Source organism: Syngnathus floridae, chromosome 12, assembly GCF_059516105.1.
Source record: "Syngnathus floridae isolate MCC-2025c chromosome 12, RoL_Sflo_1.0, whole genome shotgun sequence".
Classification (NCBI taxonomy): Eukaryota; Metazoa; Chordata; class Actinopteri; order Syngnathiformes; family Syngnathidae; genus Syngnathus; species Syngnathus floridae.
In genome coordinates, this window is record NC_142424.1 from 14,314,882 (window position 1) to 14,330,708 (window position 15,827).

Sequence of the window (15,827 nt, forward strand, 5' to 3'; positions counted from 1 at the left end):
TAATCTACATCGGGAAAACTGGGAGGGAGGGAGGCAGGCAGGGAGGCAGGCAGGGAGGCAGGCAGTGTCTGTCTGTTGAGGTTTTCACCTTGTTCTTCTCCTGCTGAAGTTCTAACTGGACGTCCATCAGTTTGGTTCTCAGCTCGTCATTGGTGGCCTGAAGGGCGTCTGTTCGCTCCGCCTTGGCCCGCCCTGCCGGAGCTCGTTTGGACATCTCTTACTCGAGTCTCGCCCGGTCGTCAGTCAGAGATCACATTTGTACCTGGAGAGCACAAACGCAGCGCTGTTTTCCACTGGCTTCGAACTCAACTTCAATCGGTACCGTAACTTACAACATCATAAACATAGAACTAGCTTGACTTATTCATTGAATAAATGCATTTGGTTCTTCAAAACTGCATCACGCAACATAGCGTGACCGAGACGGCCGTTATCCACCTGCGTGAAGTTATTTGGTGAAATGAATGAGATGTTTAAGACACCATCGTTCTGTCTCTATGTAGATGAAGGGAAATAATCGATTGCTGAAGGTCCAAAGGTGTTGTGATAAACAAATAAACATATTAGTAATTAGTGACATATTTGTGATAAACATATTAGGCAGGATAATCACATATGTTAACTTGACTGCCCACACTGTATTTATTTATGGTTATTTGTTAAATCGAGTACTGTTAGACATGAAATAGGAAGTGTTTAACATAAATGGAAGACGAAAGGGGTACTCACCATTGTAGCTCCTGCTGGTCAATGATACGAGCCTCTTCTTGCAGTGGAAAACATACAGCCAACAAACACCGTGGAACCTAAAGGAATGAAATTAAACATTAACATTTAGCCTCAACCAACATTCACAGATACAACGCAACGCAAACTACACAAACGTAAATCTTTTTAAACACAATGAGTTGTACTTACCGTGTACGCTCTAGACGGTCCACTTGCAAGCAGAAAATAAAGATATTTCTGTTGATAATCGTCGTGTTTGTATCCGGTGTCTCGCTCAAGGCCATTGCGCCCACAGATTTGAATTTTGGCGAGAGTTCAGCCTATTGACGTCATTTCCGCGGTGTAATACCCGCATATCTGAAACGGCAAAGTTAAGAGTAGAGTTAAATAAAGTTTTTAGTCAACGCAATAATTTACAACCGTTGACCAGTCGAAATAATCGTCGAAATTTGGCGTCTGTGGCTGGAAGCAGACGCCGAGTTCGACATTCCTCCCAAACGCCACACTCCCTCGCTTTTCAGGGCTCAAAAAAAACAGTTGTAATTACCTTGTACGCTCTAGACGGTCAAGTTGCAAGCTGAAAACAAAAATATTTGCCTTGTTAGTCATCGTGTTACTAACCGCTGTGTCTTGTTTGCCAGAATTGCCGCTTTCCTACTTCCTGTTGCAAGCCACGCCCACGGATTATAATTTTGCCGTGAGTTCCGCCTATTGACGTCATGTCCGCGTCACATGACTGCGACGTAATATTATCTAAAACTGTTTGTGCGGTATTGTGTTGTTCTGTGCGGTATTGTGTTATTCTGTGTGGCGTTGTGTTGTTCTGTGCGGCGTCGTGTTGTTCAGTGCGACGTCGTGTTGTTCAGTGCGGCATGGTGTTGTTCAGTAAGGCATGGTGTTGTTCAGTGCGGCATGGTGTTCAGTGCGGCATAATGTTGTTCAGTGCGGCATAATGTTGTTCAGTGCGGCATGGTGTTGTTCAGTGCGGCATGGTGTTGTTCAGTGCGGCATGGTGTTGTTCAGTGCGGCATAATGTTGTTCAGTGCGCCATAATGTCGTTCAGTGCGGCATGGTGTTGTTCAGTGCGGGATGGTGTTGTTCAGTGCAGGATGGTGTTGTTCAGTGCAGGATGGTGTTGTTCAGTGCGGCATGGTGTTGTTCAATGCGGCATGGTGTTGTTCAGTGCGGGATGGTGTTGTTCAGTGCAGGATGGTGTTGTTCAGTGCGGCATGGTGTTGTTCAGTGCGGCATGGTGTTGTTCAGTGCGGCATGGTGTTGTTCAGTGCGGCATGGTGTTGTTCAGTGCAGGATGGTGTTGTTCAATGCGGGATCGTGTTGTTCAGTGCGGCATGGTGTTGTTCAGTGCGGCATGGTGTTGTTCAGTGCGGCATAATGTTGTTCAGTGCGGCATGGTGTTGTTCAGTGCGGCATGGTGTTGTTCAGTGCGGCATGGTGTTGTTCAGTGCGGCATGGTGTTGTCCAGTGCGCCATAATGTTGTCCAGTGCGCCATAATGTTGTTCAGTGCGGCATGGTGTTGTTTAGTGCGGGATGGTGTTATTCAGTGCAGGATGGTGTTGTTCAGTGCGGCATGGTGTTGTTCAATGCGGCATGGTGTTGTTCAGTGCGGGATGGTGTTGTTCAGTGCGGCATGGTGTTGTTCAGTGCGGCATAATGTTGTTCAGTGCGGCATGGTGTTGTTCAGTGCGGCATGGTGTTGTTCAGTGCGGCATGGTGTTGTTCAGTGCGGAATGGTGTTGTTCAGTGCGGCATGGTGTTGTTCAGTGCGGCATGGTGTTGTTCAGTGCGGGATGGTGTTGTTCAATGCGGGATCGTGTTGTTCAGTGCGGGGTGGTGTTGTTCAGTGCAGGATGGTGTTGTTCAGTGCAGGATGGTGTTGTTCAGTGCGGCATGGTGTTGTTCAATGCGGCATAATGTTGTTCAGTGCAGCATAATGTTGTTCAGTGCGGCATGGTGTTGTTCAATGCGGCATGGTGTTGTTCAGTGCGGGATGGTGTTGTTCAGTGCGGCATGGTGTTGTTCAGTGCGGCATGGTGTTTTTCAGTGCAGCATGGTGTTGTTCAGTGCGGCATGGTGTTGTTCAGTGCGGCATGGTGTTGTTCAGTGCGACATGGTGTTGTTCAGTGCGGCATGGTGTTGTTCAGTGCAGGATGGTGTTGTTCAGTGCAGGATGGTGTTGTTCAATGCGGGATGGTGTTGTTCAGTGCGGCATGGTGTTGTTCGATGCGGCATGGTGTTGTTCAGTGCGGAATGGTGTTGTTCAGTGCGGAATGGTGTTCAGTGCGGCATGGTGTTGTTCAGTGCAAAATGGTGTTGTTCAGTGCGGGATGGTGTTGTTCAATGCGGGATGGTGTTGTTCAGTGCGGGATGGTGTTGTTCAATGCGGCATGGTGTTGTTCAATGCGGCATGGTGTTGTTCAATGCGGCATGGTGTTGTTCAGTGCAGGATGGTGTTGTTCAGTGCGGCATGGTGTTGTTCAATGCGGCATGGTGTTGTTCAATGCGGCATGGTGTTGTTCAGTGCGGCATGGTGTTGTTCAGTGCAGCGTAATGTAGTTCAGTGCGGCATGGTGTTGTTCAGTGCGGCATGGTGTTGTTCAGTGCGGGATGGTGTTGCTCAGTGCGGGATGGTGTTGTTCATTGCGGCATGGTGTTGTTCAATGCGGGATCGTGTTGTTCAGTGCGGCATGGTGTGTTTCATTGCGGCATGGTGTTGTTCAGTGCGGCATGGTGTTCAGTGCGGCATAATGTTGTTCAGTGCGGCATAATGTTGTTCAGTGCGGCATAATGTTGTTCAGTGCGGAATGGTGTTGTTCAGTGCGGAATGGTGTTGTTCAGTGCGGCATGGTGTTGTTCAGTGCGGCATGGTGTTGTTCAGTGCGGCATAATGTTGTTCAGTGCGGCATAATGTTGTTCAGTGCGGCATAATGTTGTTCAGTGCGGAATGGTGTTGTTCAGTGCGGAATGGTGTTGTTCAGTGCGGCATGGTGTTGTTCAGTGCGGCATGGTGTTGTTCAGTGCGGCATGGTGTTGTTCAGTGTGGCATGGTGTTGTTCAGTGCGGCATGGTGTTCAATGCGGGATGGTGTTGTTCAGTGCGGCATGGTGTTGTTCAGTGCGGCATGGTGTTGTTCAGTGCGGCATGGTGTTGTTCAGTGCGGCATGGTGTTGTTCAGTGCGGCATGGTGTTGTTCATTTCGGCATAATGTTGTTCAGTGCGGCATAATGTTGTTTAGTGCGGCATGGTGTTGTTCAGTGCGGGATGGTGTTGTTCAGTGCGTTATAATGTTATTCAGTGCGGCATGGTGTTGTTCAGTGCGGCATGGTGTTGTTCAGTGCGGCATGGTGTTGTTCAGTGCGGCATAATGTTGTTCAGTGCGGCATAATGTTGTTCAGTGCGGCATGGTGTTGTTCAGTGCGGCATGGTGTTGTTCAGTGCGGGATGGTGTTGTTCAGTGCGGGATGGTGTTCAATGCGGAATGGTGTTGTTCAGTGCAGGATGGTGTTGTTCAGTGCGGCATGGTGTTGTTCAGTGCGGCATAATGTTGTTCAGTGCGGCATGGTGTTGTTCAGTGCGGCATGGTGTTGTTCAGTGCGGCATGGTGTTGTTCAGTGCGGCATAATGTTGTTCAGTGCGGCATGGTGTTGTTCAGTGCGGCATGGTGTTGTTCAGTGCGGCATAATGTTCAGTGCGGCATAATGTTGTTCAGTGCGGCATGGTGTTGTTCAGTGCGGGATGGTGTTGTTCAGTGCAGGATGGTGTTGTTCAGTGCGGCATGGTGTTCAGTGCGGGATGGTGTCTTTCAGTGCGGCATGGTGTCGTTCAGTGCGGCATGGTGTCTTTCAGTGCGGCATGGTGTCGTTCAGTGAGGCATGGTGTTGTTCAGTGCGGCATGGTGTTGTTTAGTGCGGCATGGTGTTGTTCAGTGCGGGATGGTGTTGTTCAGTGTGGCATGGTGTTCAGTGCGGCATGGTGTTGTTCAGTGCGGTATCGTGTTGTTCAGTGCGGAATCGTGTTTCTCAGTGCGGTATCGTGTTGTTCAGTGCAGTATCGTTGTGTTGTTCGTATTGTGTTGTGTTGTTCGTAATGTGTTGTGTTGTTCGTATTGTGTTGTGTTGTTCGTATTGTGTTGTGTTGTTCATATTGTGTTGTTCATATTGTGTTGAGTTGTTCGTATTGTGTTGTGTTGTTCGTATTGTGTTGCCTTTAACACTTAGCCTCTAACACTTAGCCTCTAACACTTAGCCTCTAGCATCTAGAAGGTAAATAAATAGGAAGGAAGGACTCACCGGTGACGTCTTCGCCCACGTCCAAGCGTTGTACTTTGTATTTTCATCCTTCTGACAGTGGAAAACATAGCCAACAAACACCGTGGAACCTAAACGAATGAAAGAAAACTATCATTTGGCCACAACCAACATTCACAGATACAACACAATGTGACGTGCGGGGTTGAGGTTAAAGGTTGAGTGAAGGGCCCTCGTTTTAAACTACTTTTTTGAAAAGGATTGGGAACAAGTAAGACGTATTTAATTTATTTAATGGGAAGTAGTAAGAGCTATTGAATTTAATCTATGTATTATATTCTATTGTATTGTATTCTGTTGTATTCTTTTGGATTGTATTCACACTAACCCCACTAAAACTTCAGCCCACAAAAACTCGCCTCTGGCGCCTAGCCTCTGGCACTTAGCCTCTAACACTTAGCCTTTAACACTTAGCCTTTAACACTTAGCCTTTAACACTTAGCCTTTAACACTTAGCCTAGAAGGTGAATAAATAGGGTTAAAGGTTGAGTGAAGGGACCTCGTTTTAAACTACTTTTTTGAAAAGGAGTGGGAACAAGTAAGACGTATTTAATTTATTTAATGGGAAGTAGTAAGACTTATTAAATTTATTTAATCTACTTTTCTTCCCAGGCAAAATTTGATGTGCTGCAATTCCAAATTTCCAAAGTGAATGAAGGAATGAAGTCCTTTAAATTATGATTTTGTATAAATACTAGGCATTAACACAAAATCGACGGCACAAAATGGGCAGACTTTACTTGTTTGAAAAGGACTGGTTACAAGACAGACTTTTTTAATTTATTTAATGGGAAGAAGACTTATTTAGTTTAATTGATCTATTTTTGTTCCCTGGCAAAATTCGATTTGCTGCAATTCCAAATTTCCAAAGTGAATGAAGGAAAGAAGTCGTTTAAATTATGATTTTGTTTAAATACTAGGCATAGACACAAAATCTACGGCACAAAATGGGCAGACTTTACTTGTTTGAAGAGGACTGGTTACAAGACAGACTTTTCTGATTTATTTAATGGGAAGAAGACTTATTTAGTTTATTTAATCTATTTTTGTTCCCTGGCAAAATTGGATTTGCTGAAACTGTATTTTGCCAAATCTTGCCTTGAGACCTGATAGGAAGTATTAAACGCTTAGTTAAATCAATACAAGTTGGTAATAAGAGCGAGTAATGTTGGTTGAACCGATGAATGAAGGTTGAAAGCAATTTAAATTATGACTTTGTATAAATACTAGATATTAACAGAACATCTACTGCGCGAAATGGGCAGAGTTTACTTGTTTGAGAAGGAGTGGCTTATTCAAAACTAAGATTTATGTAATCTGTTTGTTCCCAGGCAAAATTGGATGTGATGCAATTCCAAATTTCACCACATGATGGTGCCCAATTTTGACTTCATTGGACATATTAAACACTTAGCTTGTTATTATGTTCAAGGTAATCAGATTTGTTTATTATTCTAATGGCCTCTTCAAAACTATTCTGGATTACTACTTTGGATCTATTCTACATTACTTGGCAACAACATACTCTGTAACAAGATTAGGCAGTATAATCACATATGTTAACTTGAGAGTGCCCACACTCAATCTACTTATCGTGATGTGTTAAATCAATTACTGTTAGACATTATTTGTCTGATAATCTACCAAATCTTTGAATTGAAGAATTTGTGATTTAATTAATAGCTTGTTGTTATATTAAGGGTAATCACACTTGTATATAATTCTAATGGCCTTCTTTTGAAAACTATTCTGAATTACAACTTTGGATCTTATATTACTTTGCAACAATCTACTCCGTGACAGATTAGGCAGTATAATCACATATGTTAACTTCAGTGCCCACACTGTATTAATTTATGGTTATTTGTTAAATCAAGTACTGTTAGACATGAAATAGGAAGTGTTTAACATAAATGTTATGGCTACTCACCATTGTAGCTCGCTCCTGGTCAATGATACGAGCCTCTTCTTGCAGTGGAAAACTTGCAGCCAACAAACACCGTGGAACCTAAAGGAATGAAATTAAACATTAACATTTCGCCTCGACCAATTTTCACACGTACAACGCAACGCGGCTACACTTCTGCTATTACAAACGTAAATCTCCTTAAACACAATGAGTGTTACTTACCGTGTACGCTCTAGACGGTCCAGTTGCAAGCAGAAAATAAAGATATTTCTGTTGATAATCGTCGCTGCTCAGTGGCTCACGGCCATCGCGCCAACAGATTTGAATTTTGGCGGAGGTTCGGGCAATTACGTCATATCCGCGGCACATGACTGCGACGTAATACCCGCTTATCTGAAACGGCAGTTAAAAGTAGAGTTACATCAAGTTTTCTTGGAACCTAAACGAATGAAAGAAAACTATCATTTGGCCACAACCAACATTCACAGATACAACACAACGTGCGGGGTTGAGGTTAAAGATTGAGTGAAGGGCCCTCGTTTTAAACTACTGTTTTGAAAAGGAGTGGGAACAAGTAAGACGTATTTAATTTATTTAATGGGAAGTAGTAAGACTTATTAAATTTATTTAATCTACTTTTCTTCCCAGGCAAAATTTGATGTGCTGCAATTCCAAATTTCCAAAGTGAATGAAGGAATGAAGTCCTTTAAATTATGATTTTGTATAAATACTAGGCATTAACACAAAATCGACGGCACAAAATGGGCAGACTTTACTTGTTTGAAAAGGACTGGTTACAAGACAGACTTTTTTAATTTATTTAATGGGAAGAAGACTTATTTAGTTTAATTGATCTATTTTTGTTCCCTGGCAAAATTCGATTTGCTGCAATTCCAAATTTCCAAAGTGAATGAAGGAAAGAAGTCGTTTAAATTATGATTTTGTTTAAATACTAGGCATAGACACAAAATCTACGGCACAAAATGGGCAGACTTTACTTGTTTGAAGAGGACTGGTTACAAGACAGACTTTTCTGATTTATTTAATGGGAAGAAGACTTATTTAGTTTATTTAATCTATTTTTGTTCCCTGGCAAAATTGGATTTGCTGAAACTGTATTTTGCCAAATCTTGCCTTGAGACCTGATAGGAAGTATTAAACGCTTAGTTAAATCAATACAAGTTGGTAATAAGAGCGAGTAATGTTGGTTGAACCGATGAATGAAGGTTGAAAGCAATTTAAATTATGACTTTGTATAAATACTAGATATTAACAGAACATCTACTGCGCGAAATGGGCAGAGTTTACTTGTTTGAGAAGGAGTGGCTTATTCAAAACTAAGATTTATGTAATCTGTTTGTTCCCAGGCAAAATTGGATGTGATGCAATTCCAAATTTCACCACATGATGGTGCCCAATTTTGACTTCATTGGACATATTAAACACTTAGCTTGTTATTATGTTCAAGGTAATCAGATTTGTTTATTATTCTAATGGCCTCTTCAAAACTATTCTGGATTACTACTTTGGATCTATTCTACATTACTTGGCAACAACATACTCTGTAACAGATTAGGCAGTATAATCATATCTGTTAACTTGAGAGTGCCCACACTCAATCTACTTATCGTGATGTGTTAAATCAATTACTGTTAGACATTATTTGTCTGATAATCTACCAAATCTTTGAATTGAAGAATTTGTGATTTAATTAATAGCTTGTTCAGGGTAATCAGACTTGTATATAATTCTAATGGCCTTCTTTTGAAAACTATTCTGAATTACAACTTTGGATCTTATATTACTTTGCAACAATCTACTCGGTGACAGATTAGGCAGTATAATCACATATGTTAACTTCAGTGCCCACACTGTATTTATTTATGGTTATTTGTTAAATCAAGTACTGTTAGACATGAAATAGGAAGTGTTAAACATAAATGTTATGGCTACTCACCATTGTAGCTCGCTCCTGGTCAATGATATGAGCCTCTTCTTGCAGTGGAAAACTTGCAGCCAACAAACACCGTGGAACCTAAAGGAATGAAATTAAACATTAACATTTCGCCTGGACCAACATTCACACGTACAACGCAACGCGGCTACACTTCTGCTATTACAAACGTAAATCTCCTTAAACACAACGAGTGTTACTTACCGTGTACGCTCTAGGCAAAATTGGATGTGATGCAATTCCAAATCTATCTGAAACGGCAGTTAAAAGTAGAGTTACATCAAGTTTTCTTTTTTAATCAACACAATCATTTACAACCGTTGACCAGAAAGAATCGTCGAAATTCGACGTCCCCCACAAACGCCACGCTCACTCGCTTTTCAGGGCAACAAAAGTACTTCTTTTTAAAAACGATGAGTTGTACTTACCGTGTACGCTCTGGACGGTCCAGTTGCGAGCAGAAAATAAAAATATTTCTCTTGTTAGTCGTATGTTACCATCCGCTGTGTCTTTGTCAACATCGCCGCCATTTTCCTACTTCCTGCTGCGAGCCACGCCCACGGATTTAAATTTGGGCGGAAGCTCTTTCCATTGGCGTCGTTTTCGCGTATAGCAAATCCGATTGGTTGGGAAGGGGGCACGGTTATGCAGCCGAGGGGTCCTGTGATCGGTGGGATGTAAAGTAGGCGTCGACGTCACGTCCGCGTCACGTGACCACGACGTGGCAGACGTCATATAGCAACCGCTGTTTTGTTTAGTAGACTTACAGTTGTTATGCATTGACATAATGGCGCACACACCAAATAGATTTAAATAAATTAAATAATTCTTCTGCCCACTCTCTTTTAAACAAGTTAACTCTCCCCGCGGATTTGAATTCCGGCGAAAGTTACGCCCATCGACGTCACGTATGTCACGTGACCACGACGTGGCAGATGTCATATAGCAACCGCTGTTTTGTTTAGTAGATTTACAGTTGTTATGCATTGGCATAATGGTGTGCACTCAAAATAGATTTAAATAAATTAAATATTTCTTCTGCCCACTCCCTTTTAAACAAGTTAACTCTGCCCACGTCCATTGACGTCTTGTCTGCGTCACGTGACCACGACGTAGCGACGTCATATAGTAACCGCTGTTTTGATCAGTAGACTTAGTTATTATGCGTTGACATAATGGCGCACTGGTTAGCATGGCCACCTCTTAAGCATGATGTTGCGGGTTCGACGCCTGATCAATGTTAGCATGGAGTGAGCTGAAGTGCATGGCGCTGAAGATTTGAATCTTTGAAATGCGCTGAGGCCTGACATATCAGGCAGAATGGTTTGCCATCACGTTCAACAAAAAATAGAAACTTTCCCACTCTGATTAAAACGTCCTGTGTTCATCTACGTATTTTCGTTTTGCTGTGCATCTTTTCCCTGCCATTTCGAGAGCCCAATTGACACTCATAGTTTAAAGAAATGTGTTTGCCCATCCTACTTTGTGGAATTTCACCACATGCGCTTTTGACCAAAATACCAAATTGAACTCAAGTGAAGCCAACACGCACTCTGATCCGCCGTCAGCACGTCATTCACGCCAGCGTGGCTGGCTTTTTCGCCGTCCGTGGCGGGGCAGTCCCGCTGCGGTAGCGCCTCGTACAACATGGCCTCCAGCTCCAGGATCCTCTGGGCCGCAATCCTCGTCCATCAGTGGTCCGGCGGGAGATTTGAGGGCGGCTTACCTTATGAGCCTGGTCCATGGAACACTTCCTGAAGTCCAACTCTTCATCCAGGTAGCCCTTCTGCTTGCAGAACATATCCTAGCACAGCTCAAGGTCAGAATTGTTGGGGTACATTGCCGGAGTTCCCCTTGGCTGATGTCGCATGTCTGTCTACCTTCTCACTTTCAATGTCCAACATCTTCTGTTGAAGTGCTGACTTGGTCACTTTGATGTATTCTAACCACTGAGGAAAGGCTGCTGTCACATAAGCAGAATGCGAGAGCGTGCGTGGACGTGCGCGTTACCTTCTCGGCTAGGGTGAGAAGGGTCCTGGCGTGAATCACGACCACCTGCTCCTCGTTGGTGAGATTCTGCAAGAGCCCAAAGGCACAGCGTCAACAAGCTTCTTTCAGCGCAAAGCCTTCCAAAAGTCACATTTGAGCCGCCGAGTCTCGTGGAGTGCGAACATAAGGAGTTCGACATACACTTACGGCGTTATAGCCCAGGATGTCCAGCTTCTTCATCAGATCACTGATGACGATGTCCGGGGGAAAGGCGCAAGGAGCAATGTAAGGTGTTCTGGGACCTCGGGTTAAGGTTAGGGTTGCGAGGGACGCCTTACGTACGCTCACGCCCTCGGCCTCGCAGTAGATCTGCAAAGGGCTGAGGCCGTCTGGGAAACGGACTTGCAGAAACTTCAAGACGGGGGAGCGCCACTCCCTCTCCTGAAAGGCAGAGGCATGCATCCGTCCGTCCGTCCGTCCGTCACATCTCTGGCCTCAACACGCTTGTGCGAGTCTTCCCACCTCCAGCTCCAGGATGCGGAACTCAAGCAGTTCGTTTTGGTCTCGGATATCCTGGATGTGCTCTTTCAGACGCGCTTCTTCCGCCTCCATCCGCCTGACCTGAAAAGACAGTCAGACCTCATCTGCGGGGCTTCCCGACAGGTGTGACGCCAAGCGACTCCGCCCAGCGCCTTTCTTTCCGTCACCTTTTCGGCCAACTGCTGATTGCTCTGACGCAGCAGCTGCTTCTCCTCCACCCACTTGACATTCTAGAAGAGACAAACGCGTGGACAGCTTTGGAATGTTGTGTCATTTTCATCCACAAATTCTTTGGTTGACTGGAAAATGACATTTGCTTTTCTCCGCATTTTCCCAGCCACGTTCGGGGGGGGGGGGGGGTGGGGGTTGGTCCAGTAATGCCAGACGGATGAGTGACTGAAGAATGTAGCTATTTTGTCTGAGAAAAAGGTGTGCTCATTGATGAGCTTACCTGTCCTTGTTGCTTCAGCGCTGACTCCAGATCTGCTACTCTGCTTTGATAGTGACCCATTTCTACCATCAGCTTTTCTCTGGTCTGAAAGGAGGAGGAGGGAGGCTCCTCCTCCTCCTTTCAGACCAGAGAACACCCGAGGCTGGGTGAGAACGGGGAGGCTGCGACCCGGCCGGGGGTTGCGGGAAGGGGCGCCACCTTGATCTCCTTCTCGGCGTCGTAGTCCCCTTCGCTGGTCTGGGCTAGCAGAGCGTAGGCTCGTTGCAGCGCTTGATATTCTTGCGTCAGCTGGCGGTAGCGAAGCTCCGCCTCTTCATGCACACACCAATGCAACACAGCACTCGTACCAGAATCAGTCAGACCGGCGACAAAGCACCCGCGACGCAAAGACGAGTCCGATTCCAGGCTGAAGAGGAATGTTTGGTGCCAATACGCTGGCAGAAATGGCGGGCTACCTCTTCGGGTTCCGTGTCGGGGGTTCTGTCGGTGTGAAAAGACAAGGACGATCCGTCCGAGTCCACCAACACGTCTTCGTCGTAGCCGTAAAATGTTCTGATGACCTGCGGGCGCGGAAGCAAACATCTCTCTGAACAAACTGAAGCGACACCTCACGATGAATCGACGAGAGGAACGATAGCGAGAAAAAGGCCATTTCATCTTGCGCAACACCAAGCAGCCGCAAACAAACAGACCCACCTTGCAGGACCTCACGCTTTGTTCCTCCTCAGAGATTCTCGACGTCGGTATCGTAGCAGCAAATCTCTCTCCTGTCGACACAAATAATCCGCCTTTGAGATTCTTTGGATGCAAAGGGAACGAACGGCTCCGGCGCAGAAACAAACGCGACTCACAATGACATTTCTGACACTAGCTCCTGTCTCCAGAGCCTGAAAAACACGTCACCGGCGATGATTGGAGGGACGCTCGTCTTTTCCAAAAGTGACAACTACAGGGTGTGTCAGGGTTTTCCAGATTATCTTTATCGTATCATTATGTTGCTTTGACTTTGACTGCAACCTGTAATAAATAATATTATTTATCCCTTATTTATCCCTATCGCTTATCCCTTCCTACACAAAGTCGTAAAACACCCCTTGCTATGTTTTGACTAGAGGTCAAGGGCTTCCTCTATTCAATCCACTCTTACACCCACCCTGTTTCTCTTAATTAAAATGCTCGTGCAGGAGCCGAGAGTCAGACTTCATTCGTACAACGGATGGACTCTCCACCTGCAGGTGTCCAAAAGAACTTACTTGTCTCCCGTGTGGTTCTTGCAAAATAAGTTGGAGCGAGCGCAACTCTAACAGGGTGCATTTTGCCACTAGCTGCCTACGGACAATGATGTCGCGCTCGCGGCTCATGGTTGACGGGCTGAGCAGCCGGGCAAGTCCGTCGTTTTCAGCGCACAGCGAGTGGCAAAGGCGCTGACAAAACGGGAGCTTTGAGCTGCTGAAAACGGCAAAACAAGTCTAAAGCGTGTTCAAACGCGTGCGCACAATGCTCCTGCTTGAAAGGTCGAAATTTAAGGGGCCAATTTTTTGGATGGCGGCCGCCGGCCAAGCTTTGGACGCAAAAGGTTTCCTGGCGACAGCGAGCGAGCGTGGCGCTGCCGTACGTGCACCGAGTCGCCTGCCTGAAGACCTTGGACAAGTCGTCGATGATGTGCCGCTGCTCCACAACTTGAAGGAACTCCATTTCACCGTCCTGCTGGCCGCAACCGCGGTCCAGGTCATTGAGCGAACTAGGCCTTCTCTGTGGAACACAAATGCAGTGGACTCTGTTGGCACGCCGCCGTTGTCCGCGTCGACTTACCAAGCTTGCCATCTCCTCGTTCTCCTGGGTGACAAAGCGCACTTTGTTTTCAAGGCGACACAGCACCAGCGAGAGTTCTTCATTCTTCCTGCTCAGGCGTTTGTTTTTGTACAGGAGTGGCAGAAACTGGCTTTCTGTTTCTCTCAGTCGCTTTAGCTGCAAGCATGAAGTGCGGGATGTGAAAGACGCACAACACGCGGGCCAGAACGTATCCATTCCTTTTGCATCGGTTTGAACGGAATCGTGGCTTTGGCTCCCAATAAAAGACATCTACCAGGCAACCGACTCGACGCGCCGCTCAACTAATAAGCAAGCGCAATGGGTGCCTCGCTGGATGGCGCGCATCAAACGTAGCGCAAACCTTCAAGCGTGCCGTCAATAAATTACCAGTTCATTGCGCTCTTCAGAAAGCAGGGCGTTTCGATCCTCCAGGTTCCTGATGACTGCGCTGAGCTCAGCGATTTTCAGATGAAACCGTCGCGTGTCCCGATCCTCCTGAGACTGAAAACGCCCCGCAACACACACACACAAGCACTCGTTCAAAGTTCAAAACTGTTTTTGTGCTACCTTCCTCCAGCAACGAACTAAGTCATGCGTACTGCAAGTGTGTGATGAGGTGGCTTACGCAATGAAGAGGATTGCTAGTAGCGGCGTTGACCCCACTTCCAGGGTAGTTTAGGCCCGCCCTTTGGGAATCCCTCAGGGCAGCGATCTGCTGCTCGGCAGCCTGAGTCTGCAGCTGAAGGCGGTGGACGTGGCCGGCCCCAGGGCTTCATCCAAAACACTAACCGCTCTGTCTTTCAGCTTGATCTCATCCGTCTGGATGTACAAACGGGGAGCGCTCAGGCAGGCGGGCAAACTCATTTGCCAGAATTGTGACAAAAACAAAGAGAGCAACCGGCCAATTTTTTTTCTTGAATCGACTAGAACACCTTTGCTGTGACAAAAGCGAAGCGAGCAACCGGACATTTTCTTCTTGTGAAATAGAATAGAATAGAATGCCTTAGGTGTCATTGCACTGCAGGTATACAACGAAATTGGGAACATAGCCACGCACCGCGCATCTGATCAGTCCTACCAGTCGGCGGATCTCCCTCTCGCAGTCTCTCTTGGTTCGGCTCAGCTCCTCCCGATGCTGGTGATGAGCCGATCGGAGCTCGGCCGCTCGGGACTGCCAGGCCTGCTGGGCCGCTGCCAGGGCTTCTTCCGCGCTCCTGGTGGAGGCGACACCGCTCGGTCTCCCGACACCGCCGCGTCTCCTCCACCTCCGCCAGCAAAGCGCCCCCCCCTCCTCACCTGAGCAGACATTGCGCCACACCGGGCCATTGAGACCGCAACGGAGCGCCGCGACGCTTACTGGGGACAAGCTACACAATACGGTAGCGGCCGCATCGAAGCCCGACGTGGCGTGCGGATAGTCAGACACGGATAGAGCGGATCACCTTGTCCATGGAGCCGTCCCTCAGGCTGAGGACCAAGGCATTCAGTCGCTGGATCTCTCCATCTTGATTTTGATCACTCTCATCAGCTCCATTTCATGCTGCCGCAGTAATGTCTCCCTGGTAATGGCTAACTCTTTCTGCTTCTCCTCATGGAGTTTGCTTTTGAGTTCCGTCATGGCGGCGGTGGCACGGTGGTGCTCCGCCCGCAGGTCCTGACTTCTCTCTCTCTCCAGACAGCTGACCTGACATGACTTAGACTTAGACTTAGACAAACTTTATTGTCATCTTGTCTGCACATGGTGCATACAAAACGAAATTCCGTTGCATACGTCTTACAACAAAGTAGTGATATTGCAGTTGAATAGAAGTAACATATCCTATGAAAATATATATATATACATATACTATATATATATATATATATATATATTAAAAATAAGTATAAAGTGCAGCAGTGATAATTATGCAATAGTGCAAGTAGGCAAAACAGTATTCAAGAGTGTGCAGAGGAATGCTAAACCATGTATTAAACTTCTATTTAAAGGGTTTATACAAGTTCAGTAAAGTTGGTAGTGCGAGATAGTGCAAGATAGAGGTCCGTAGTGTCATACAGTTCTGTGAATGTGTGATGCAGAGTTCAGTTTAGAGCTCAACAGTTCTAGTGTTCAACAGTCT

General features: G+C 46.0%; 1 protein-coding gene and 2 long non-coding RNA genes across 6 annotated transcripts; all 3 read right to left on the reverse strand.

Annotated features, from left to right (window-relative positions):
- Positions 1-9,416: 9,416 nt before the first annotated feature.
- Positions 9,417-11,369, reverse strand: LOC148390150 (janus kinase and microtubule-interacting protein 3-like). The gene is made up of 4 exons (XM_088392610.1): positions 11,115-11,369; positions 10,929-10,994; positions 10,799-10,867; positions 9,417-10,722 (listed from the first exon to the last, which is right to left on the reverse strand). Exons 1-4 carry the CDS (start codon positions 11,367-11,369, stop codon positions 10,495-10,497), a joined length of 618 nt encoding a protein of 205 aa, XP_088248736.1. The 3' UTR covers positions 9,417-10,494.
- Positions 11,370-11,612: 243 nt separating this feature from the next.
- LOC148390151 (uncharacterized) lies at positions 11,613-14,205 on the reverse strand. 4 transcript variants are annotated; one of them, XR_015861806.1, is made up of 7 exons: positions 14,098-14,205; positions 13,711-13,866; positions 12,750-13,650; positions 12,595-12,665; positions 12,354-12,458; positions 11,899-12,238; positions 11,613-11,677 (listed from the first exon to the last, which is right to left on the reverse strand). It is a non-coding gene; the product is annotated as an uncharacterized LOC148390151 (long non-coding RNA). The 4 variants fall into 4 exon arrangements; XR_015861805.1 differs by having other exon boundaries at positions 12,750-13,866; XR_015861804.1 differs by lacking the exons at positions 12,750-13,650; positions 13,711-13,866; positions 14,098-14,205 and having other exon boundaries at positions 11,899-12,209; positions 12,595-12,722.
- A 162-nt stretch (positions 14,206-14,367) lies between these two features.
- LOC148390152 (uncharacterized) lies at positions 14,368-15,390 on the reverse strand. Its single transcript, XR_015861539.1, has 3 exons — positions 15,153-15,390; positions 14,789-15,006; positions 14,368-14,529 (listed from the first exon to the last, which is right to left on the reverse strand). It is a non-coding gene; the product is annotated as an uncharacterized LOC148390152 (long non-coding RNA).
- Positions 15,391-15,827: the final 437 nt, after the last annotated feature.